Source organism: Pongo pygmaeus, chromosome 11 (genome assembly GCF_028885625.2).
Source record: "Pongo pygmaeus isolate AG05252 chromosome 11, NHGRI_mPonPyg2-v2.0_pri, whole genome shotgun sequence".
Taxonomy (NCBI): domain Eukaryota; kingdom Metazoa; phylum Chordata; class Mammalia; order Primates; family Hominidae; genus Pongo; species Pongo pygmaeus.
The window spans coordinates 95,693,530-95,719,738 of NC_072384.2; the positions used below are offsets into that span (position 1 = coordinate 95,693,530).

A 26,209-nucleotide genomic window follows, 5' to 3' on the forward strand; every position below is an offset into this window, starting at 1 on the left:
GCACCCTTGTCAAAAATCGTTTAACCATATATTTGAGGGCGTATTTCCAGGCTCTCTCTTCTATTCCATTGGTATGTCTGTTTTTATGCCGTTACCGTACTGTTTTGATTACTGTAGCTTTGTGTAGTAAGTTTTAAAATCAGGAAGTGTGAGTCTTCCAGTTTTGTTTTTGTTTTTGTTTTTCAAGTTTATCTTGGCTATTTTGGGTTCTTTGCAGTTTCACATGAATTTTAGGATGTTTTTTATTTTTTATTTCTGGAAAAAAAAACCCTATCATTGGGATTTTAATAGGGATTGCATTGAATCTGTAAATCAACTTGGGCAGCATTGACATCTTAGCAATACCGTCCACCCTTAATATCTGTGGGTTCTGCATCTGCAGATTGAACCAACCCAAGGACCAAGAATGTTTGGGGAAAAAATAAAAATAATACAAGAATAAAAAATAACACAAATAAAAAGCAATACAACTATTTGCATAGCATTTATATTGTGTTAGATATAAATTACAGTTGGCCCTTGAACAACATGGGGGAATTAGCAGTGCCAATCCCCGTGTAGTCGAAAATTTGTGTATAACTTTTGGCTCTCCCAAAACATAACTACTAGTAGCCTGCTGTTGACCAGAAGCCTTACCAATAATATAGTCAATTTATGTCAACAGTATGTTATATCTATTATATATTGTGTATTCTTAGAATAAAATAAGCTAGAGAAAAGAAAATATATTAAGAAAATCATAAGGAATTTATGTAGAATTTATTATTAATTGTAAGGATATGTAGCAGAGAATTTATTTTAAGCAAAGTGAGAGTTTATTGGAGAAAGTATAGTACACTTGGAAAAGGGCCAAGCAGGTGACTTGAAAAATCAAGTGCCTGTGTGGAATCTTTAGGATTTTCTATTCATTATTCATAGTAACTATTCATTAAACGAAAATGAATCATGATAAAGGTCTTCATTCTCATCATCTTCATGTTGAGTAGGCTGAGGACAGAGGTGGAAGAGGGAGGGATCTGTTGGTCTTAACTGTCTCAGGGGTGGCCAAGGCAGAAAAATATCCATGTATTAAGTGGATCCTCGCAGTTCAAACCCATGTTGCTCAATGATCAACTATAATTTAATAATGATGTAAAATATAAGAGAGGATGTGCATAGATTAAATGCAATTATTATGCTATATTACATAAGGCACTTGAGCATCCACAGATTTGGTGTCTGTAGAGGGGTGCTAGAACTAATTTCTGCAGATACCAAGTGATGACTGTATTAAGTCTTCCAATCCGTGAACATGGGGTATGTTTTCATTTATTTGTCTTCTTTAATTTCTTTCCGCAATATTTTGTGGTTTTCTTTTTTACCCTTTTTTAAAATTTAACTTTTAAGTTCAAGTTACACATGCAGGTTTGTTACATAGGTAAACTTGTGTCATAGGATTTTGTTGTACAGATTAGTCACCCAGGTATTAAGCCTAGTGCCCATTAGTTATTTTTCCTGATGCTGTCCCTCCCCACCTTCACCATGGAATAGGCCTCAGTGTCTCTTGTTCCCGTCTATGTGTCCCTGAGTACACAGACAACCTACAGAATGGGAGAAAAATTTTGCAAAGTTATGCATCTGACAAAGGTCTAATCTCCAGCATCTATAAGGAATTTAAACAAATTTACAAGAAAAAACGACCTCATTAAAAAGTGGGCAAAGGACATGAGTAAACACTCTTCAATAAAAGACGTACATGCAGCCAACAAGCATATGAAGAAAAGCTCCACATCACTGATTATTAGAGAAATGCAAATCAAAACCACAATGAGATACCATCTTACACCAGTCAGAATGTTTTGTAGTTTTCATTGTACAAGTCTTCTACTTCCTTGGTTAAGTCAATTGCTAAGTATTTTATTCTTTTTGATGCTATTGCAAGTGGAATTGTTTTCATAATTTCCTTTTCAGATTGTTCATTGTTAGTACATATAAAAATGCAACTGATTTTTGTGTTAATTTTGTATCCCGCTATTTTGTTGAATTCATTCTAATACTTTTTTGTGTGAAATCTTTTTTGTTTTTTTTAAACACAGCAGAGAATTTATTTTAAGAAAAGTGAGTTTATTAGAGAAAGTAGAGTACTTGGAAGAGGGCCAGGCAGGCAACTTGAAAAATCAAGTGCTTATGTGGAATCTTAATGATTTTCTACATGTAAGATCAAATGCAAACAGATGTAATTGTACTTTCTCCTTTCCAAATTGGATGTTTTTAATTTTTTTCTTGCCTAATTGTTTGGCTAGAACTTCCAGTACTATATTGAATAGAAGTGATGAAAGCAAGCATCCTTGTTTTGTTCTTCATCTTAGAGGAAAGGCTTTGTCTTTCACCATTGAGTATGATGTTTGCTGTGAGTTTTTAATATATGGCTTTTATTATGTAAGGTTGTTTCTGTCTGTTCCTAGTTTGTTGAGTCTTTTGATCATGAGATGATATTGAATTTTGTCATGTGCTTTTTCTGCTCATTGAGATGATCATGTGGGTGTTTTTTTCTTTATTCTGTTAATATATATTGATTTTTATATATTGAACTTTTATTGCATTCCAGCAATAAATCTCACTTAGTCATGTTGTATAATCCTTTTAATATGTTGCTGGATTTTGTTTGCTAGTTTTTTTTTTCTTTGAGAATTTTTACATCTGTGTTCATGAGGGATATTGGTCTTTAGTTGTCATTTCTTATAGTGACTTTGATACCTTTAGTATCAGGGTAATGCTGGCCTCATAGAATGAGTTAGAAAGTGTTACCTCCTCTTCGATTTTTTTGGAAAAAGTTTGAGAAGGATTGGTATTAGTTCTTCTTTAAATGTTAGGTAGAATTTATCAGGTCCAGGACTTTGTTTTGTTGGAAGATTTTTGATTTCTGATTCAGTCTTACCAGTTATAGTCTATTCCCATTTTCTGTTTTTTCATGATTTAGTCTTGGTAGGTTTTGTGTTGCCAGGAATTTGTTCATTTCATATAGGTTATCCAGTTTGTTGGTTTACAGCTGTTCATAGTATTCTATTATAATCCTTTTTATTTCTTTGTAATCAGTAGTAACATCCCCACTTTAATTTCTGAATTTAGTAATTTATATCTTCTCTCTTTTTCTTAGTCAGTCTAGCTAAAGGTTTGTCAATTTTGTAATCTTTTCCAAGAATCAACTATAGGTTTCATTGATTTTTTTCTGCTCTCTATTCATTTACCTCTGCTCTAATTTTTATTATATTCTTCCTTCTGCTAGTCTTGGCTTATTTTGTCCTTCTTTTTCTAGTCCCTTCAGTGTAATGTTAAGTTTTTGGTTTGAGATCTTACTTGTATTTTCATTGAGTGTTAATAATTATGTTTTCCCCTTAGCACTAGTTTAGATGTATCCCATAAGTTTTGGTTGTGGTTTTGTTTTCATTTGTGTCTTATCTATTTTCTAATGTCCCTTGTAATTTCTTCCTTGATCCAGTTGTTAAGAATATGTTGTTTAATTTCTGTAAATTTGTAAATTTTCCAGTTTTACTTCAGTAGTTTTCTAACTATTCCATTATGGTAGGAGAAGACACTTTGTATTATATTTATATTTTTAAATCTGTTGAGACTTAATTTGCTACCTAATATGTTGTCTATCCTGGAAAATGTTCCATGTGCACTGACGAATGTTTCTAGTGTTGTTTTGAGTAGTGTTCCTTATATGTATATTAGATCTAGTTGGTTTATTGTGTTAAGTCCTCTATTTCCTTGCCTATCTGCTGGATAACTGTTTTATTCATTATTGAAAGTAGAGTACTGAGGTCTCCAACTATTATTGTGGAACTGTTTATTTTTCCCTTCAATTATGACAGTTTTTGTTTTGTATATTTTGATATTCTATTTTTAGGTACATAAATGTTTATAATTGTTTTATCACGGTCCTTCCTTGTTTCTTGTAACCTCTTTTGATTTAAAAGTCTACTTTGATATTAGTATAACCACCCCTGCTCTCTTTTGGTTACTATTTTCATGGAATATCGTTTTCCATCTTTTCACTTTCAACCTGTTTGTGTCTTTGATGTAAAGTGAGTCTCTTGTATATAACATATAGTTGACTCATGTGTTTTTATTCATTCTGCCAATTTCTGTCAATTGATTGGAGAGTTTAATCCATTTACATTTAAAGTAATTACTGGTACGGAAGGACTTCTGTTATTTTGCTATTTGTTTTTCTATATGCCTTAATGCTTTTTTTGTCCTTCATTCCCACTGCTAATGTCTTCCATTGTGTTTAGTTGACTTTTTTTGGTAGTGAAAAGGTTAAATTCCTTTTTCATTTCCTTTTGTGTATATTCTATAGCTGTTTTCTTATGGTTGTTATGGGGATTACATTTAGCAGCTTAAAGTTAAAACAGTCTAATTTGAATTTATATCATTTTAACTTCAATAGCATACAAAAATTCTGCTCCTTTACAACTTCATCTCCACACCTTTCTCCACACCTTTCAGGTTACTGTTTAGTGTCCTTTCCCCTTGAAGGACTCTCTTATTTCTTACAGGGCAAGTCTAGTGGCAACAAACTCCCTCAGCTTTTGTTTACTTGGGAATGTCTTAGTTTCTCCCTCACTTTTGAATGTCAGTTTTGCAGCATATAGGATTCTTGGCTGACAATTTTGTTTTTTCATTTAGGACTTTGAATATATCTGTCTATTGCCTTCTGACTCACAAAGTTTCTGTTGAGAAATCTGCTTGTAATCTTATTGAGAGCTTCTTAGATGTAATGAGTTGCCCCTCTTGCAGCTTTCAGGAGTCTCTCTTCGTCTTTCAAGAGTTTGATTATAATATGTCTTGGTGTGGGTCTCTTGAGTTCCTCTTATTGAAGTTCATTTAGCTTGTTAGATGTTTATATTCATGCCCTTCATCAAATTTGGGAAGTTTTTAGCCATTATTTCTTAAAATATTCTTGCTGTCCCTCCCCCTCCACCCCACCCCTCCCCTTCATCTTACTTGACTTCTACAGTGTATATGGATGTTGGTCTGCTTGGTGGTACCCTCCAGGTCCCATAGGCTCTGTTCATTTTTAGTCAATATTTTTTCTTTCTGTTCTTCAGCGTCAGTAATTTCCATTGTCCTGTTTTCAAGTCCACTGATACTTCAGCCTGCTCAAATCTGCCTTTGAATCTCTCTAGTGAATTTTTCATTTCAGTTATTGTACTTTGCAGTTCCAGAGTTTCTTTTTGATTTATCTTTAGTTTTTCTACCCCTTTATTGATACATTTTGTTTATACATTATCTTCTTGGCTTTTTTTTTTTTTTTTAGCATCCTTCAGACAGTTGTTTTAAAGTCATTGTCTAGTAGGTCTGCCATTAGGTCTTTTTCAGGGACAGTTTCTGTGATTCTTTTTTTTTTTTTTTTAATGTGCCTCACTTTTTTGTTTCTTTGTATGCCTTCTGGTTTTTTGAAAACTGGACATTTGATTCTAATAATATGCTAACTCTGGAAGTCAGATTCTTCCCCTTTCCCAGGGTTTGCTATTTTCTTGTTAAATTGTGTTTGTTTGTTATTAATTTGGGTTGGGGAGGGTTATTGTTTTATGCTGTCTCTGTGGTATAAACATAAGATTTTCACAGGTTTTTTTTTTTGTTTTTTGTTTTTTTGAGACAGGATCTCACTTTGTCACCCAGGCTGGAGTGCGGTGGCATGATCATGTCTCACTACAGCCTCGACCTTCTGGGCTCAGGTGATCCTCCCGCCTCAACCTCCAGAGTAGCTGGAACTACAGGCATGTGCCACCATGCCCAGCTAGTTTTTGTATTTTTAGTAGAGATGGGTTTTTGTCATGTTGCCCAGGCTGGTCTCAAACTCCTGGGCTCAGGTGATTTCCCATTGCAGCCTCCCAGAGTGTTAGGATTACAGGCATGAGCCACTGCACCTAGCCTATCTTCACAGGTCCTTTTTGAGCCTGTGCCTTTCCGTAGGCATGCATAATTACTTTTTAATTTTCTCCAAGTATGCAGTTATTTTTGAATTTTCCAATATTTATTGTCTGGCTCCCAAAAGGGAAAAAAGAGAAAAAAAGAAGGGAGGAAAAAGAGGTGCTGGCCTTTTAAATCCCCTGGAAGTCACTTTAGCCAGGAGAGAGATTTGGAAAAATGAGGAGAGGTACAGCATCATGGCCACCTGTCTCTTTGCCTGTACTTCTGTGATCAGAATCAGTGATCAGAGTACAGATCCTCAATATTTGGGGAGCAAAATACATTTTGTCTACTCTAGCTCCTGTAATTGTAGGGTCCTGTAGATTGATTCAGGACACCAGGCACAGCTTCCTTTCAAAGGACTAAGGATGGCAGATGGGTAGCTGCCACTAAACTAAGAACTGAAATTGATCAAAATTAACCACATTTTACCATCAAGCTTTCCCTTAGAAGTTGCAAGCCTTCAATAGACTACAGAGTTCCAAAGTAGTTAACATCAGACAGATTTTGTCAGTTCATTTACAGTTTAGGGAGCACAGATTTCTGGTGCTTCCTACTCCACAGTCTTTCCAGAATCCTCCTCTTATAACAATTTTTAAGTGTACAGTTCATTGGCATTAATTACAGAATTATACTATTAAGGCCATGTTTCATTTCCTTCTTCAATTCTTCAAAGAAATACTTCAGGATCCTGCTCCCACTTGTTTAAAATTTCCATGGAAAGTTCTTCTCTTGTCTACAGCTGATCTGGGCACAGGAGTTTTGGCACCAGTTGAGTGGAAAGTTTGTTCAACTTTAATTTTTCTGTGAGAATTGTGTTAGCTCAACCAGCTGAGATGTCTGTGGTGTTGAATATTGTTTGTGCTGTTAATCGTTAGTCCTTTTCAATTAGGGCACAAGTAAATTGATTTTTTTCATAATATGCATTTTCCATGAACTTTTTGAAGACCCTCTCCTATACTAATAAATTCCATGATCAGAAAAGTTGGGAAAATACTGCATATTGTATTCTTCTTTCAGAGATTCACATTGCTTATTAAACTGTTAGAGGCTCTGAAGGAACCTGTGTAATTCAGCATTACCAAAACTTACTTGATTATCAAATTTCTCCTCCCTCCCCTTTGAAATACCCCCTACCTCATAGAACTAATGAGCTCAGTTTGAGAAATGCTAGATTATTAAAGTTTTTTCTAGCAGTATAATATGACAGTAGCTAGTGTGTGGCCAGTTCAAGTAGCTACTCACAAGCAAATAATTTAGAACGATTCTCTTTTTAAAGGGGCAGAATAATTGGCATCTTTGAAAATATTTTTATAATTTTCAACTCTGTCAATCAAGGTAATGTATATATGAAGGAGTAATTAACTATGTTATAATATTTCCAGTTGTGCCCTCTATGTTTTATATGCAAAAACAAAGTTATCAAAAGATATAGGATCAATTTTAGTCCTAGAATTTAGGTCTTTTTTTTTAGTCAGTTAAAAATCTTTTGAAGGTAGTCTTTAAAATATTTTATATAGCAAGCATGCTATACATATTTCCTCTAAAAGAAATAGAAAATATTTTTAAAGAGTTAAAATGTTCAAAGTAATACAGAGACTTTTTATTGATTTATTTTAAGTTTTCTTTTCATCAAAACACTATTCCACAAAAGAACTCTTTTTGTGAGACAGGATCTGACTCTGTCACCCAGGCTGGAGTGCAGTGGCATGATCTTGGCTCACTGCAATCTCAGCCTCCCAGGCTCAAGGCATCCTCTCACCTCAGCCTCCCAAGGAGCTTGGACTACAGGCACATGCCACCATGCCCGGCTAATTTTTATATTTTTTCCAGAGATGGGGTTTTGCCATGTTGCCCAGGCTGGTCTCAAACTCCTGACCTTAATCAGCCTGTCTGCCTCAACCTCCCAAAATACTTGGATTACAGGCATAAGCAAAGGACCCTGAGCCATTAAAATATTTTTACTGGGTAATTTTGGTGACTAATTCTAGTGCCTTCTTGGCTAAAATAATTCTGATTAATAAAAATTTCTAATAACTATGAAGGGTTATCAGGTGTTTACTCGGTATGTCTTGTGTATTTGGGGTCTTGTCTGTAGTTTTGGCAGTCCCCCATTCACATGTAAATTAGTAAGTAAATACATTTTATTTTTTCTCCTAGAGTATCTTAGAGTATGAATTACTGGCTTTTCCAAGTAGTTTAGAGTGCACATTTTCAAGTTCTTAATTGAAGTTGCTTTTAGGCTGTTGCTTTTAGAAAAGTTGCTTCTATATGAGATTTTTGCCAAAATAATAAGGAGAAATATATTTGTAAAGGGAGACTTATATATTACTGTGTAAGATACACTTTATCTTCAGGTTAATGCTTTTGTTACCAACTCACTTTGTCCCATGTAGTTATTGTAAGTTCCCTGTCCTTTTTATCTCTATTTTTTTCTTCAATATGATTGGATCTAGAGAGCTGCAGTAGTTTTGACAAACCATTTTTGATTTAGCTGACCAATAACTTTATTGGCTCTAAGACCTCGTGTCTAAAATTTATAACTATGACTACTTCTGACTTATTTCATTAAGTTCTTCCACTGATTTTATTTTTCCTGTCTGTAAACAGGGGACAAACAAACTAGCCTGGTGATCATCATTAAGTTAGCCTGTAAACCTTATTTGAGCATATATTTTTTCTTTCCAGAGTAAGCTTTTTGACATCAGTTCCCCGTGGTTTGTCATCCCAACAGTAGTTAGTTAGAGCAATCACTGCCCCACCCCCACCCCTGTGTTTTTTTTTGTTTGTTTGTTTGTTTGTTTTGAGATAGGGTCTTACTTTGTCACCCAGGCTGGAGTGCAGTGGCACAATCTCAGCTCACTGCAACCTCCGCTGCCCAAGCTCAAGCGATCCTTCCACCTCAGCTTCCCAAGTAGCTGGGGCTACAGGCATGTGCCACCACGCTTGGCTAATTTTTGTATTTTTAGTCCGTATAGAGTTTCACTGTGTTGCCCAGGCTGGTCTCAAACTCCTGGACTCAAGCTATCCTCCTGCCTTGGCCTCCCAAAGTGCTGTTTACAAGTGTGAGCCACCACGCCGGGCCGCAATCCTCCTCATCCTTTCTTTCCACTAACCGGGATATATTATTTTTGTAATAAATATGATCCTGTTTCCTCAAGAATTGAGTTCCTGCTCCTTCCTTAATCCAAAATCCTTGCAAGGAGTGAAGCCATTGAATCCAAGTCTAGTGGGTAGATCCTCAGCCCTCTAATACTGGTTGTGTTTGAATCTTATTTTGCCTCTTAGGTTACCTATATTTATGTGATAGTAATTATCTTTTAAGATACAGGGGAAGCCACAGAGCTTCTATTAGTGATAGATGATCTATTGTTTTAATTCAGTGAGATAATTGAGCTAATGAGTATTGGCTATAGTGTTAACATTACTGGATATTGTGAATACAATGCCCATTGGATAAAACAGTTTTATTGATAAAGTTCAGCCTTTAGTGGGACAGTTAGTATCATCTCCCTATCTTTACTTTTCCTTGTTGAAAATTTTGAGTTATTTTGATGAAGAGATGTATTTTTTCAATATTATATCACAGACTTAATATAAAGTCTTTCAGCAGATTTATAGTCCTCAGATTTGATTTGAAAAATAGTATTTTAGATTAAAATCTTTATAAAATTATTGCTCTTCAGTGAGATTTTCTGTAGATAGATCTTAAAATAAGCAGAATTTTAAAAACTAATAACATTTCTATTTCATTTTAGGCCAGTAATAGAAATTGTAATGAAAATGTCCAGCCACCAAACCACTGGCATATGTTTCTGATGTCTTAACTGTTTGTGAATGACCTAGATAAAGACATGTATACAGAATTCCCCTTCCCCACCATACCTATTTTTCTTTAAGTCATATTGTGAAAACATTTCTCTTGTGTTCAGAGCCAGTTAAAATTATATAGTGACTTTTTTTTAAGTGGTAAATTGTTACAGAAACCAAAATTGGAGGAATGGGAGTTTGGAACCAGGTGTGGAGAAAAAAAATCAAGAAAAATAGGACTGAACTAACCTTTGTAACAATAAAGCTACCAGTAATAAGACTTTTTTGTTATCTCATCATATGAATATATTTCCATTTGGGGCTATGTTACATTTCTTAAACTCTGTATTAGAAAGATTTACAAATATTATAAGACATTAAATAGATACTTGGCTTTTTTAATGTTCTCAGGTGAGTTTTATAATTATATTCTTTAAATAAACAGCTTTATTATTGTGGCTCTGCCTTTAGACTTCGGGAAATTTTTATTTATAGTTTAGCTATTAAGTGAATCACAGCCTTCAGTCATTTTAAGTCACTGGTTCTAATCCCGTGGGCCATTGAAGGTACTATTTATAACTTGATCTGAGTGTCTTAATTCTTTTTAAAAATGTTTAAGTTAGTTATATGTCATATTTTTGTTTTGTTTTTAAACAATGCCATAAAACTTTCATAATCTGGGTAAAATAGTCTACCTTCTACGATTCATTTATCTTATATTTTTATTCTTTTTGGTAGTCTGTTGGTTTAAATTGTTATACTAATGTTGACTCTTAATTTCTTTTCTACAGCCTGGATTTGTGGTATCATTTCTATCACTGTCATTAGCCTGCTTTCCTTGCTAGGCGTGATCTTGGTTCCTATCATTAACCAAGGATGCTTCAAATTCCTTCTTACATTCCTTGTTGCATTAGCTGTAGGAACAATGAGTGGAGACGCCCTTCTTCATCTACTGCCCCATGTAAGAAATGTTTTTAATGTTTTTAAAAATTTAAAATAAAAATATTTAAGCTGAAAGCGTCCTTCATTAGCAAGCTATAGCACAGTAATCTAGTATTTGTATTGTTTTATTTGCTTATAGGATGAAGTATTTTTTTCTCCATTTTCAGAGTTTTAATAGCAATATTTTTTAAATGTGAATGATTAGGTCAACTTTACTTTCAATAGTCTTTAAAAAAAACTCATTGGATTAAAATTTGCAATATCAGTAGCAGTGAGTGGTCTTTTTTATCTGTGTAGCATATCAGGTTAGCCTTTAGGAGAAATGCATAAGATATGTTGTAATGATCATGCCTGTAGGTGGTATGCCATCAGCATCTTTGAGCGGGAGTAGGCAGATACACTCAGTGCGCTGTTTTACACTTAGCTCTTTATACGTGGGGGCATTTATCTTTTCACCTGGCATACCGCTCCTTTTCTTCTCTTTGGGGACACTTCTAATTATATGATCACAAGCCCATATTCCTAGTACCATGCTTACCAACCTTTTTAAAAGTTGCTCTCGATAACCTATCAATAGTTAGGTAGATAGCTGTCTATCACCAGCTGAGAGTATTTAATTCACTGTTACTATTTTTACTTCAAATTATGAAAACAATGGGGATTTTTCTTTTCCAAATATAAAATTGAAGTATTGAGTATTTCCCTTCTAGAGAATTTGGGAGACAGGATTGTATTTGTGTGTTGTGTGTATCGCCTCTCTTCTTCACTCTTTGTTGAAAATTCCAGATTTAGTATCTACAGCAATGTATGGCATTGCTTTTTTTTTTTTTATAAACAGGTTAATGAATCTTAAGGCTGTGAATGTGAAGTTTTTGTTTCACCGTTTCTACTAGCCATCAAAAATAGCAACAGTTTCCTTTAGAACTGGGCCTAGTAAGAGTTATTGAAGTGAGAACAGTATTTAAGTGCTGTTCAACTTGTTTTTGTATTAAGAAGGGTTAATTAACTAAACCTAGCTGTTACCTTTTTGAGTGGTCTGATATCCTTTGAGAGGTTTAGATATCTCTGTGGTTGACCACTAGTTAACAGGAAAAGAATACAAATAAATTTTAGAACGAAGAAAGATACTTAAGTGCAGTTATCTAACTTATGTTCTGTAAGATTACTATTGCGATACTTGTACATTTCATAATGTTGAAACATAACTTTTTCTATACATACATTTGATTGCTAAAGCTTTAAAATATAGAAAATTACATATTTAAGGATACCCTCTTGCTGACTTTCCACAGTATATGCAGAGATAGTGACCTTATTACCTCTGAAATAATTTATAAGAGAAGAAATTGATGAAATAATCTGAACAACAACTCCCCCTGACATAAGTTGACCTGTGTAACAAACCTGCACTTGTACCCCTGAACTTACAATAAAAGTTAAAAGAAAAAATATGTGATAATCAGTTTAAGAAAGAATTAGATTACAGGGAATCACAACTGATTGCTGGTGAATTAGTTTGTGTGTTTTCATTTTTACTAAATATTTGGTATGTAAGTAGATCATGTTCACTTCAATTTACAAAGAACCCATCACTCCCTATTATTACTTCTGGCTTGATTCTCTCACTGTAGTATGTATCTTATTCTTATAGGCATTTGAGTTGGTGTCTTTGAGTTACTGTAAAATGTAGTATTATTCTGGACAACTGAGTAAAGCAAATTAAATGGAAGACTAAGTGAGATAATATCTAGGGGAGCACTTTAAAACTTGAAAGGTATTTTTTCTGTGTCATTTAGGAGATTATAATTTCAAAATTTTAAATAGCATTTCAATTACTTGTTTAGAAGTTTTATTTGTTCTTATTAATAGTCTCAGGGTGGACATGATCATAGTCACCAACATGCACATGGGCATGGACATTCTCATGGACATGAATCTAACAAGTTTTTGGAAGAATATGATGCTGTATTGAAAGGCCTTGTTGCTCTAGGAGGCATTTACTTGCTATTTATCATTGAACACTGCATTAGAATGTTTAAGCACTACAAACAACAAAGAGTAAGTATTTTTCATTTATTTCATTTTATACCATAAAACTCAAAACAAAAATTATCCTTTTCTGGGTATATGCTTTCCTTAATTATGATGTTGGTGTGTATTAAGTCTCAGTTTTGTAATAGCTAATCTTTAAAGAGCTGACTTTGATTTTTTAAAATTAAATGTGTGGGTGTTGTTGTTTGGTTTTTTTGAGACAGGGTCTCCCTCTGTAACCTAGGCTGGAATGCAGTGTTGTGATCATGGCTCACTGCAACCTTGACCTCCCGGGCTCAGGTGATCCTTTTGCTCCAGCCTCCCGAGTAGCTGGGACCATAGGCACATGCCACCATGCCCAGCTAACTTTTATGTATGTATGTATGTATGTATGTATGTATGTGTGTGTGTGTATGTATGTGTGTATGTATTTTGAGACAGATTCTCGCTGTGTTGCCCAGGCTAGAATGCGGTGACATGATCTCCACTCACAGCAACCTCCACCTCTTAGGTTCAAGCAATTCTTGTACCTCGGCCTCCTGAGTGGGTAGGACCACAGCTGCGCACCACCATGCCTGGCTAGTTTTTGTATTTTTAGTAGAGACGGGGTTTTGCCATGTTGGCCAGGGTGGTCTTGAACTCCTGGCTTCAAGTGATCCACCTGCCTTAGCCTCCCAAAGTGCTGGGATTACAGACATGAGCCACCATGCCTGGTGCCCTCTAACTATTAAAAATTATTTGTAGAGACAGAGTTCTCAGTATGTTGCCCAGGCCGGTCTTGAACTCCTGGATTCAAGTGATCCTCTCACCTTAGTCTCTCAAAGACTTGGGATTACAGGCATGAGGCACCACACCTGACATGACTTTGATCTTTGCCATTTTTGTTACTACATTTATTTTGGCATTTATAATCAAGATACAGCAGTCTTAGTTTCAGTTAGTTTGTGTTACATCATACCTAATTGACTTAAATAGGATGGCAAAATATATTTTCTAATTAAGTTTATTATAAAAATGTGACAGTATGTAAAGAGAAGCAAGTTTCATCAGTCTTCTTAGGTAATATTTTTAATCATGTGACTTTTATTGTAGTATTTTTTAATGAAAATGTTTTCACACAAAGAAAGTGTTTTCACACTACTTACTGGAGGTACGAAGCCAGATTAAGGGGGCTTTGTAGGAAGAAAATAAAATGAAATGATGGAAATGGTGACTCCTTTCAAGAATGATGCACCACTTCGGAGATGATGCTTGACGCTTGGTTGAACTGTTGCTTAAATACTCTGATTGTGATGCCGCTGTCTGTTTCACCTCACATTTTTGAGAATACAAAAAATATCTAAGAAGAATTACCCTCCAAGAAAGTAAATTCAGGGCTGCTGCCATTCACTATGATTTATACTCCTCCCTATTCGCTTCAGTTCACATCTGCCTTTTAAAGCTCTATCCTGAATACATCTCACTAACATGTTTGTGATACTAACAGTGATTATCTTCGGTATATTCTGTTTAAGTAAAGCTTTCCACAAAAAAAAGAGTTGGAAAATTCATTTTGTTAGTTAATTCCAGATACCTTTTTTGGGATGGTCAAGATCTTAAGGATGTGCAGTCTACTCTTAAGTTAATTCCAGATACCTTTTTTGGGATGGTCAAGATCTTAAGGATGTGCAGTCTACTCTTAAGATACAATTTTATGCTATTTTTGTTTCTGTTTTGTTTGCATATGTGTGTGTTTTGTATATATTCCTTTCATGATTTGGAACAGATCTCTGAACTGGGATTCATGGGAGTGATTCTGGTTTACATAAAACTTATTTGTGTGCCTACGACTCATTCCTCATGATTTCCAGTAGTTATCTAAATCATGAGAAAGAAATCTTACTTCTCATCTGTATTTTCATATCTTATTTCAAATTGTATATTTTGGTTATATTTAGTCAGGACATCATCACATTTGTTTGCCTCCAAAGGAGAGGTGATTAAGATAGTGAGCCTAGAAAAGAAGAATGATAAAAGGAACTGGGAAAGTTCAACTTAGAGAAAAGTAAAAGAGAGCTAACAGTATTTAGATTTTGAAGGGGCTTGTGGAAGGTGAAGTAATTAATTCTGATGGACAAGTAGAGAATGAAATATGGTGGGAGGGATGCCAACACAGAAGGGGCTGCAGGGAAACAAGAGTTGGCTAAGTAGATTACTGCAGAATAATTCAAAAGAGGTGGTGGGGCTTGAATGAAGGTCATGGCAGAAGAAATAGGGGAGGAAAAGATGATTAAGGGAATTATTTAGATGGGAGAATCAAGAAGACTTCTTAGTTGATTAGATGTAAGACATATAAGTATTTAAAAGTTCATCACTACAATAAATTAGATATTGCAAAGTTTGTAAAGAAGTTTTAGAATTGCCAATTGAGCATCTCTAATGTGACAATCTAAGATCTGAAATGCTTCAGTGAGCTTTCCCTTTGACCATCATGTCAGTACTCAAGTTTCAGATTTTGGAACATTTCAGATTTCAGATAAACAAGTTTTTTGTTTTTTATAATTTGATCTTTTTAATCTCATTTTGAACCTAATCTTACTGGTGCTTATACATTTATTTTTGCAAAGAAAACTGATACAAGAATGGACTCACCAAACCATGACAGCTTTTTTGTAAATTTGAAATTGTGGGAAGTAAAACACTGGAAGAACACCTTGGATGCAGGGAGTGTACTCTAAATATTAAATAGTAAGGAATTCTCAACTATATCAGAGAAGGGAATCTGGCCAGATAAGTCAGGGCATCTGCTTTATGGTAAATAGGACAGTAAGTAACCTAAGATGAAAAGGTTATGGCGTTCTTTTGAAGAAAGGGAATTAGTGATACTTGAGTAGAATAGACATTTGACAGTCTGTACAGAATAATCAACTGTTTCAGCTTTCAAACCACAAGTTAAATAATACACTAGATGTTGACTTGTTTCAGCAAGTTGGGGACCTTGAGGGTAATGATTTGCAAGCTTCTAAGAAAGTGGACAATCAGAACCAAAGCAATTAAACAAAATCTCAGCTGGTGTTTTCATTTTCTTTAATTTCTATATCCTTCTCATTGACTTTTGTACTATTGTTGGCTCCTTCTTCCTTTTTTTCCCCTTAACTCATGGTTGCTGTTTTTTTTCTTCTCTTTAGGACTTGTCCATATCATTATTTTCCTGTGAATGTCTTAACTTTTCCCAGTTTCTGTTGGTTTAGTGGCTTATATTAACCATTACTTGTCTTATTCTCTGTGGTAAGATTCAAATGGGGAGTTCCGCTCTACTTGCCATTTGCTAGAGTCATTAACACTATTACATTAAAATTCAGCAGGCCACTGGATTAGGATGTGTAGGGCTGGAAAGTCCAAGAATACTTCACTCACTGTCTGCATCTTAGTGCTTCTCCACATGGCTTCTCTTTCTAGGAGAGACCAGTCTTCTTCATAGGATAGTGGCTGGTTTTCCTGAGCAAAAGCAAAAGCTTCCAGATCTCTATAAAGCTAGTTTTGGAAGTGGCACAGCATCACTTCTCCTGCATTCTATTGATCAAAACAAGTCAAAAGGCTAGCCAGAATTTCAGGGCAGGGGGGTAGATTCCATGTCCTCATGGGTGGAGCAGAATGCTCATACAGGGAGGAAGGAAATTGATAATGGCCATCTTTGAGATTACCTTATGCTTTACTAGCCATGCAAGCTTACTTATGCAGCAGTTAGAAGACTTAAACATCTGAAATATAGTTAACAGCCTGTAAACAAAACCAACAACAAAAAAATGTCATGCCAGTCAGTAACCATCTCCCAGAGAAAACTTATTTTTCAACACTGTTCTAGAATAATTATTTGCTTTCTTAAATTAACATACATTAGAAGCAGAAATTTAAGTTGGAAGAGTTGTTAGTGGTAGTTACATTGATAAAAGAAGAAAGCAGTAAAAGCCAGACTGTGAAGACATACGATAAGAAAAATTTAAACCTAAACAATGAAGTACAATAATTAGTATTTGTAACTAATTAAGGACAGATTAAATTATGTTCTCCATCTAATTCCAAGGTGGTAAGAAAGGATGGTTGTCTTTACTATAAGACATACTACTAAGAGTATGTCTTATACTACTAAGAGTCACTTACTGTGATACGTCCTTTCATACATCACCTCATTTAATCCTCATAAGAATGTTATTTTTGTTTTTACCCATGAGTATTCTTATATTCAATAAATTTAACAAACTTGCCTAAGTGTCAGATGGAAACTACAAACTTAAGATTCTCACTGAAATTTGACTCTCTTCTTTATGTCACATTCAGGGAAATATAGATTGCATTAAATATGAACGAAATTCAAACGAATAAGCTTTAGTTTTTTGGAACTTTGGAACTTTCTGTTACCTTACACTTTTGGATAAGAGATTTTACACATGTTATACACTTTTCGTTTGTTGCATCTAATAATTCAGTACTGTGTGCTCTGTTCTTAACTTCAAAGTAGATGAATGGAACCTCTTAGTTGAATGTTTAAAAAAATACAAATTTAGTTGGATTTTTCATCTCTGGATTGCTTTACTCCCAAAAAATTTTTTTCACACCCCTTTAAAATAATTTATATATAAAGTTAACACCATTTTTACCTGTAGGTGTTAATGAATCAATATTGTTGCTAATTGTGTCCTCACATTTTATACTAATATCAGATACTTTTTTTTTTCTTTTTTTAGGGAAAACAGAAATGGTTTATGAAACAGAACACAGAAGAATCAACTATTGGAAGAAAGCTTTCAGATCACAAGTTAAACAATACACCAGATTCTGACTGGCTTCAACTCAAGCCTCTTGCCGGTAGACAGCAATTCTGACTCAAGACAAACTTTTTTCTTTTTTTTTTTTCCATTCAAATTTACATTTAATTTCTGTTTACATTCATTCAATCTGAAATTAAATAATACAGTAAACTAAATACAAGATGAAAAGCAGAAAAGGTGTTACCCTCATAGCACTCCTAATAAGGCAGCTGAATAATTTATTTACTGATAGATGCAAAGCCAACTTGGGATAGGACAAACAATAGTTTAAAGAGCAAACACGTAGATGAACCTGTCTTTCAGTTGTTATTCTAGATAATCCACTGAGATAATACCTGTGCTATAATGATAAGAATTACACAAGAAAAAGTACTGTATTAATCAGCAACAGACCACAGGTTATGTGTGACAAAGACTTTTTTTTTTTTTTTTTTTTTTTTTGGAGACAGAGTCTCGCTCTTTTGCCCAGGCTGGAGTGCAGTAGCGCCATCTTGGCTTACTGCAAGCTCCACCTCCCGGGTTCACGCCATTCTCCTGCTTCAGCCTCCCCAGTAGCTGGGACTACAGGCGCCCACCACCACGCCTGGCTAATTTTTTTCTTTGTATTTTTAGTAGAGACGGGGTTTCACCGTGTTAGCCAGGATGGTCTCCATCTCCTGACCTCGTGATCCGCCCACCTCGGCCTCCCAAGTGCTGGGATTACAGGAGTGAGCCACCACGCCCGGCCGACAAATACTTTTATGATAGTTTGTCTAGCTTGCTAGTGTCTCCTCCTATGAAAAAAGGTAGATGTTTGGACATTGATGTTTTTGATAAATTAACCATTTTCAAAATCTATTCTTCATAAATTCAGCATTTCTCATGGGAATAATCTTAGATCTAGCCCTTGTAAGCTAGGAGCCATATGATTAAATATTCAAAATAGGTCCTATATTAAATATATGATCCAAGGCTCAGAATATTAATACTATATAAGATGCATCTTGTTTATAATCATTTATTACCTGTGGTAAAGAATGTTGAATTTATAGAGTATCATAGATGCATTCTCCACCCCTCCCCCTCAGATTATCTTCTGTCTCAAGAAATAGTATGGAAAAATCTCTCTTGAAGGATTCAAATTAGTTAAAACCATAAAGAGGGAAAAAACAACATAATTTTCCTAAAAATCTGGTTCAAGTTCAGTATTTAATACTTTACATTATTAATCACTGCTGGTTTATAAATCCAAATTTATTCTGTAATGCTACAAACCTTTTTTTTTTGAGACGGAGTTTCGCTTTGTCACCCAGGCTGGAGCGCAGTGGCGAGATCTTGGCTCACTGTAAGCTCTACCTCTTGGGTTCATGCCATTCTCCTGCCTTAGCCTCCCGAGTAGCTGGGACTACAGGCGCCCGCCACCATGCCTGGCTAATTTTTTGTGTTTTTAGTAGATACGGGGTTTCACCGTGTTAGCCAGGATGGTCTCAACCTCCTGACCTCGTGATTCGCCTGCCTCGGCCTCCCAAGTGCTGGGATTACAGGCACTGCGCCCGGCAATGCTACAAACCTTATAATCAAATTAGTAAGCTTAAGTGATTATATTTTAATTAAAAAACAGCATGTATAAAATAAAAATGTTTCCTATAATAGCTGATTTTAAAGAAAATAAGTGATGAAAAAAGCACTTAATCTCTTTTGTATACTTACCTGGTATAATCATAAATCTCTTAGAAACTCAAGACTAGTGGCTGGGTGCGGTGGCTCACGCCTGTCATCCCAGCACTTTGGGAGGCCAAGGTGGGTGGATCAAGAGGTCAGGAGTTCAAGACCAGCCCGACCAATATGGTGAAACCCCGTCTCTACTAAAAATACAAAAATTAGCCAGGTGTGGTGGCACGCACCTGTAGTCCCAGTTACTCAGATGGCTGAGGCAAGAGAATCGCTTGAACCTGGGAGGTGGAGGTTGCAGTGAGCCAAGATCGCGCCATTGCACTCCAGCCCGGGTGACAGAGTGAGACTCCATCTCAAAAAAAAAAAAAAAAAAAAAAAAAAGAAATTCAAGACTAGTAATATTGACATCATCTTTTAAACTAGGCTTGAATTTTTACAAATAAGTATAAATAAGCAATATTGTGTAGATGTGTGCTTTCTGTGACACTAATGTGACACTTGACATGTTTTCATAGTCATAGGAGGGATATCTATTTATGAAATACAAGTTCTCAATAAACTTTCCACAGCAAGGGAAATACATTTCACTAATAAACGTGAAGTCAGAAAAACTTATGTATTTGTGTGGCTGGTAGGCATGCAATAAATGCTTTTTATGCAGAAAAGTTGCAGTGTTTGCCACTATTGCTGGCAGTACTAATTATGGAAACAGTTTAACTGGGGTGGTTATACCAGCCAGTCACAGTGTGCATGTTACTAGTAAGTAGGACTGAGAAGGAATATTTTGGTGTATTAAGTTTCACTGGAATTTGGTCAGGCAGTCAACACTATAGTTAGTAAATACATTTGAAAACAAGTGTCATAGTATCACCAGCCATTTACTGTCTGAAATAATGCCTGTACATATCAGCATAGCTTTTTGGGTTCTGGCTTTTCAGACATCACAAATCGTCAGAGAACAAGAATCTGCACTTTAAGTACAATTCTGCTCTTTATCATTATTGTAGCTTCTAATTTACCAGCTACAGTTAATGAAGTTCTCAGTAGGCTGCTGCAATAAGGGAGGAGGGGGTCTAGAGGGAGTAATTTTTTTTTAAAAAGGCTTTGTATCCAAAGATGAACTCTTACTGAACTTTTATCTTCATGCTTTCCAGTTTTTCTCCTTACTTTGCCTGCTTTTGATTTCAGTTCCCTCCCATTGACCTCATCCAGAGCATCTTTTGAATCTACCCCCAAACGCAATTTCTTCTTTGTGTGTATATGTTTGTTTTGTTTTGCTTATTTTTTTATTGAACTCCAGAAATCATTTTTCTATTAGAATGGCTTCTAAATAATTTTAGGGAAATATATTTATTTAAGAATTCTAAAAGACATTCACTTAAGAAATGTTCATTGCACTGCTATTCTGTCTAGGTTTAAATTAGCAAATATCCATGCATTTAATTGTTGATAAAGCATATCCTTTGCTATAAATACAGGAACTGATGACTCGGTTGTTTCTGAAGATCGACTTAATGAAACTGAGCTGACAGATTTAGAAGGCCAACAAGAATCCCCTCCTAAAAATTACCTTTGTATAGAAGAGGAGAAAATCATAGACCATTCTCACAGTGATGGATTACATACCATTCATGAGCACGATCTCCATGCTGCTGCACATAACCACCACGGCGAGAACAAAACTGTGCTGAGGAAGCATAATCACCAGTGGCACCACAAGCATTCTCATCATTCCCATGGCCCCTGTCATTCTGGATCCGACCTGAAAGAAACAGGAATAGCTAATATAGCCTGGATGGTGATCATGGGGGATGGCATCCACAACTTCAGTGATGGGCTCGCAATTGGTAAGTGGACTGGAAACCACTGTCTGTGCTAATCTTATGGACTATAATGTGTACGATTAAATTTGGCTGGAGCTTAACAAATATACGGTTATGTATCACTCTGGTCAGTTGATTTTTCCCAAAGGCTATAGTTTTGTGTTCAGTTGTTACATTTAGAGGTGTAAGGTTATAATTTAGTGGAGTTTTTTTGAACACATAAACAAATGTCTGTAGTATATTTCTTTAATAACTTGATTTCTCAAAGTACAGTTACCATATTGAAAAAACTGCTTAACATTATATTTTCAAATGCATTTACATATCCCTGAAAGAGAACAGTTTAATTTCAATCTTAGATTTAATAAATTTGCCATATCTTTGAAAAGGCAAAAAAAAAAAAATTACAACATTGAAAATCCATTGTACTAAATTCAAATATATTAGTATCTTGCTAAAATAAACTGATATTACCAGTTAAGGAGAACATTAAGTGTGATCAATACATAATTTTCTTTGAGATCCAGACTCTTTTAGCACCCAGAAGTAGGCTTTGGTTTCTTTCAGAAAGCGGAGACCATGTTTTTGAATTTACAATAGCTGTTTTGTTGTTTTTTTAAAAATAGAGACAGTCTAGATATGCTTCCCAGGCTGGTCTTGAACTCCAGGCCTCAAGCAGTCCTTCTGCCTCAGCCTCCCAAAGTGCTAGGATTACAGGCATGAGCCACCATGCTCAGCCTATAGTAGCTGTTAATACTAAAGAATAAATAATTCTGCTAGTAGACCTAGATGCATTTATAAATCTGACCTCAGTCCTCAACACTACCAGACAAGTAATACTTTGTGCCATTTATTTTCTAGGTCTAGGAAAGTTTTGATAAGGATGTTAGCCATTTAAATCCCTATAAAGATCAATGTGAGAGAGAAAGTACAATCTTAGACTTATAAGACTTAAAGATGACCATCAAACCACTATTTTGAAGTTCTGAAAATTGTTACTATTCCCAAGATATTGGTGAGTTGGAAGGCTACAAAAATAGAGAATTAAATTCAATATGGAATATTGCTTTTATTGAATAGCTATTTCTCTAGTTGTCACATACCTATTATACCCCACTATATGTTCAAAAACTATAGTGTGTAAGATAAGTGAGTCACTCATATGTTAAGAAATTAATTTAGATAGGCAAAAGAAACTGCATCTGTCATTAATGAAAATGTGAAGAGTTAAGATCAGCAAACCTCACTTGTTTTTTTTCTTATCTTCCTCAGGTGCAGCTTTCAGTGCTGGATTGACAGGAGGAATCAGTACTTCTATAGCCGTCTTCTGTCATGAACTGCCACATGAATTAGGTAATATAACCTTAAAAATTTTACCAGATTTCATCAAATCTAAGACTTCCTTAATTGTAATTGCATTCAAATTTCAGAGATGTTCAAACATAAAAAGTGGCTGATGGCAACTATAGCGTCACTAATTGTAAGATATTTCATGATGTTAAAATATGAAAAAAAAATGCTCCTTAAGATTGATGAAATGTTCATTTCTGTGTGGATTCCTTTGCATTCAATAACATAGTTATGCTGTTATAATGAAGATTATAGATTATGACTGGTTCACTAAGTATAACTTTTGAAAAATATTTCTTAAATGCCACATTTTGCTGTTAATCTACTTTTATTTCATATACCATATAAACTATATTTTTAAACGAATCAGGGTAAAGTTTGCAATTACATAATTGAAAGTTGTCCTAGATGTACCTGAGGCAGTCTTTCTTCATAAATAATAGAAAGTTAATATTGATGTTCAAAAATGTTACCTGGATGGTTATTAAAGATAGGGTTGCGTTCTTAACTCAGTTACTAACCAGCACTGAGGTTTTAGAGTAATCATTTATTTCCAAAGCTCTTATATTATCTATGAAGTAAGAAGGTTGGATGATTTCTGTTTTCATTTTATATATTTTAATATTATAATCTTAATACCCAAAAATCTAGTATGTGTTTCTTCTGTGATTTTGGTCGAATGGAGCTGAATACTCAAAAAATAATCTTTAAAAATCTATATTTTTCTTTTTTCACTTAAAAAAATGTTTTCTTGTTTATTGATACACTTTCAACTATAGTAATCATATATATTATGTTAGACTTCATTCTTTTTTTTTCCGAATGCATTTCCCATTTGCCCTTAGAAATGAGCGCTAGAAATGAGCTGCACTTTTTTTTTCTAAAAGAGAAATGGGTTACTTCCTCCTCACTTTGATTCGCTTTCCTTATGTTTCTTACCTTATGTTACTTATTACTATGTTTTAAAACTCTCCACCCCGATTACGATGAGTTAATTTAATCTGTTGTTTCTGCCCAGTACTCAGAAATGTGCTTTCACCACATTTTACATATTTAGCACCTATTATTGGACACAGCACGTGGCCTTTAATTTCCTCCCGTCAGAGATAGTAGTGCATTGAACATTTCTAGACTTGATACCTGTCGACTCCTCTGAGATATATACTCAGAAACAGAATTGACAGGTCTAGGGTATGCATGCTAAAGCAGTATGATTTCCAAACAGCAATATCTGAAAGTTCTTGTTGCCACAACCCTCCCAGCACTTGGCATTAACTTTCCTTTTTTTTTTTTTTTCTTTGAGACAGAGTCTTCCTCTGCTGCCCAGGCTGGAGTGCAGTGGCATGATCTCGACTCACTTCAGCCCCCATCCCCTGGGTTCAAGCGATTCTCATGCCTCAGCCTCCCAAGTAGCTGGGACTACAGCTACTTTTTTTTTTTTTTGAGACAGAGTTTTGCTCTTGTTGCCCAGGATGGAGTACAATGGTGTGATCTCGGCTCACCTCAACCTCCGCCTCCCAGGTTCAAGTGATTCTCCTGCCTCAGCCTCCCGAGTAGCTGGGATTACAAGCTTGTGCCACCACACCTGGCTGATTTTGTATTTTTAGTAGAGACAGGGTTTCTCCATGTTGGTCAGGCTGGTCTCGAACTCCCGACCTCAGGTGATCTGCCTGCCTCGGCCTCCCAAAGTCCTGGGATTACAGGCATGAGCCACTGTGCCTGGCCATAATTTTTGTATTTTTAGTAGAGACAGGGTTTCACCATGTTGGCCAGGCTGGTTTTGAACTCCTGACTTCAAGTGATCTGCCTGCCTCGACCTCCCAAAGTGCCTAGATTACAGGTGTGAGCCACTGCACCTGGCCTTAACTTTTTCTTTTTTACCAAGGTAATGGATGTAAACCATTTCTTTTTTATTTTAGTTGGTATTTATTGGTTTACCAATTTAGTTTCTCTCCACATGCAATACTGCTTTGGTTTTCTTCTTTTATAAATTAAAAAACAGTAGCTTAAGATATAAATACTCATTCACACGGAAAATATCTGAGGGAAATGGAGATGGCATTAATTTGAAAGAAAAAATACTAATGTTACCTTTTGAATATGCAAGGGGTTTCTTCATGTGTTTTCTAATTTAATTTTTCTGAAAACTCACCTGGCTGTGAAATGTCTGTCATTTGACTGTGTGTAATTGTCTTGATTTGTAGTATTTGCTCATTTTGAATAGAACTTATCATATAAATTTCTTGAAAAATCAGTAACTTCTTACATAAAGCAGTAAAAATATATTAGTGCATACTTGGTGCTAATTCCTTGGGGCTTGATTCTGTATGGTTTCATTTACCTTGCCAACTTCAGACACATAATCTTATCTCTTGTTCATGTCCATTATCCTTTATCCAGACCAAGTCATCACTGCCTTTGTGGTGTTTTTGCTTAGACAGTTTCCATAGTCTTTATATCTCTGGTTTTATTCTGTTGTAGTATATCATTGCCAGATATATCTGCTTAAATGTGATGTTCTTATGTAATTAAAGTCTTCCAGTAGCTTTCCTGACATATGAAATAGAGCTGGATTTTATTAGTCACATTTTTTTTCCCCCGTAACAGGGTCTCCCTCTGTTGCCCAGGCTGGAGTGCAGTGGTTTGATCACGGCTCAGTGCAGCCTTGACCTCCTGGGCTCAAATGATCCTTCTACCTCGGCCTCCTGAGTAGCTGGGACTACAGGCATGCACCACCATGCCCAGCTAATTTTTGTATTTTTGATAGATGAGGTGTTGTCATGTTGCCCAAGCTGGTCTTGAACTCCTGGGCTCAAGTGATCCGCCTCCCTCAACCTCCTAAAGTGCTAGAATTACAGGTGTGAGCCACCACGCCCAGCTATGAGTCACACTTTCAATGACCTTCACTTCTTCTCTCTACCTACCTTTTTAGTGTTATCTGCAGTACATCCTGTTATATGTTCTTCATTTCAACTAAACGCAATTCACCAAATGTGTAGTGTGGGTGCCTGAATCTGTTTCCTTGTTTATACCATTCTTCTACATGCCTGGCCCAAATTCCTAGTTTATCATGTTAAGAATCTTCAACTTTATTACTTTTACCTCATGCCTTGGATTACTGTTTCCTCTAAATTTTATTGTTTGCTTTCTCGGGGTCCTTCACCCATTTTCTTGTTAGATGCCGTATTTCTTAAACTGTAGTTTTTTAATGCACAGATACGATGTCTTATACTCTTCTCTAACTATCACATACTGCTGTTGGTCTACCACATACTGCTGTTGGTCTGTCACATACTGCTGTTAGCCTAACTCCACAAATCAAGGCTATCAGTTTTTATTGAGTAACATGTTGTCTCATATTTAATCTTTCACTTAAAAACTATTTTTAGTAATAGACTTGGATAATCACACATACACCTCCATAATATACTAGAAAAACTTCCAACTTTCCTTCCTGTTCATCTACCCACTGCCCGATAAATGGAGTGTCAGGCTACTTCAAGTTTAAGTGTGGTTTTATTGAATTGCCATAACCTTGAAGGATTCACTCAGACACAGAATTGAAAACAAGTTGGAGATTAAGGATGGTTACCTTCTTACCACCCTTTTTCTGTCTGCAATTTCTCATTGAAGGAGTGATACACAGGTCTGATAACCACATGTAGAACAAATGCATTACATACATTAATAGCTAGGTAAGCCCTTGATACCCAATGCAGAGCTCTGGTAAAAAATTGAAGCAGAGAACTCTGCTTGGACCAGGAACCCCTCACTAGGGGTTCATTCAGACCTCAGATGTCTACCTGTTTTATCCCACAAATCAGAGGCTGAGAT

General features: G+C 35.5%; 1 protein-coding gene across 7 annotated transcripts in view; it reads left to right on the top strand.

Annotated features, from left to right (window-relative positions):
* SLC39A10 (solute carrier family 39 member 10) overlaps positions 1-26,209 on the top strand; it is a 143,483-nt gene that overhangs the window by 101,720 nt on the left and 15,554 nt on the right. For all 7 annotated transcript variants that reach the window (XM_063647761.1, XM_063647760.1, XM_063647757.1 and 4 more), the window contains 5 exons: positions 10,560-10,729; positions 12,580-12,768; positions 17,466-17,586; positions 20,681-21,049; positions 22,298-22,378. In XM_063647761.1, coding sequence (XP_063503831.1) covers positions 10,560-10,729; positions 12,580-12,768; positions 17,466-17,586; positions 20,681-21,049; positions 22,298-22,378 — 930 coding nt within the window. The remainder of the gene's footprint in view (positions 1-10,559; positions 10,730-12,579; positions 12,769-17,465; positions 17,587-20,680; positions 21,050-22,297; positions 22,379-26,209) is intronic.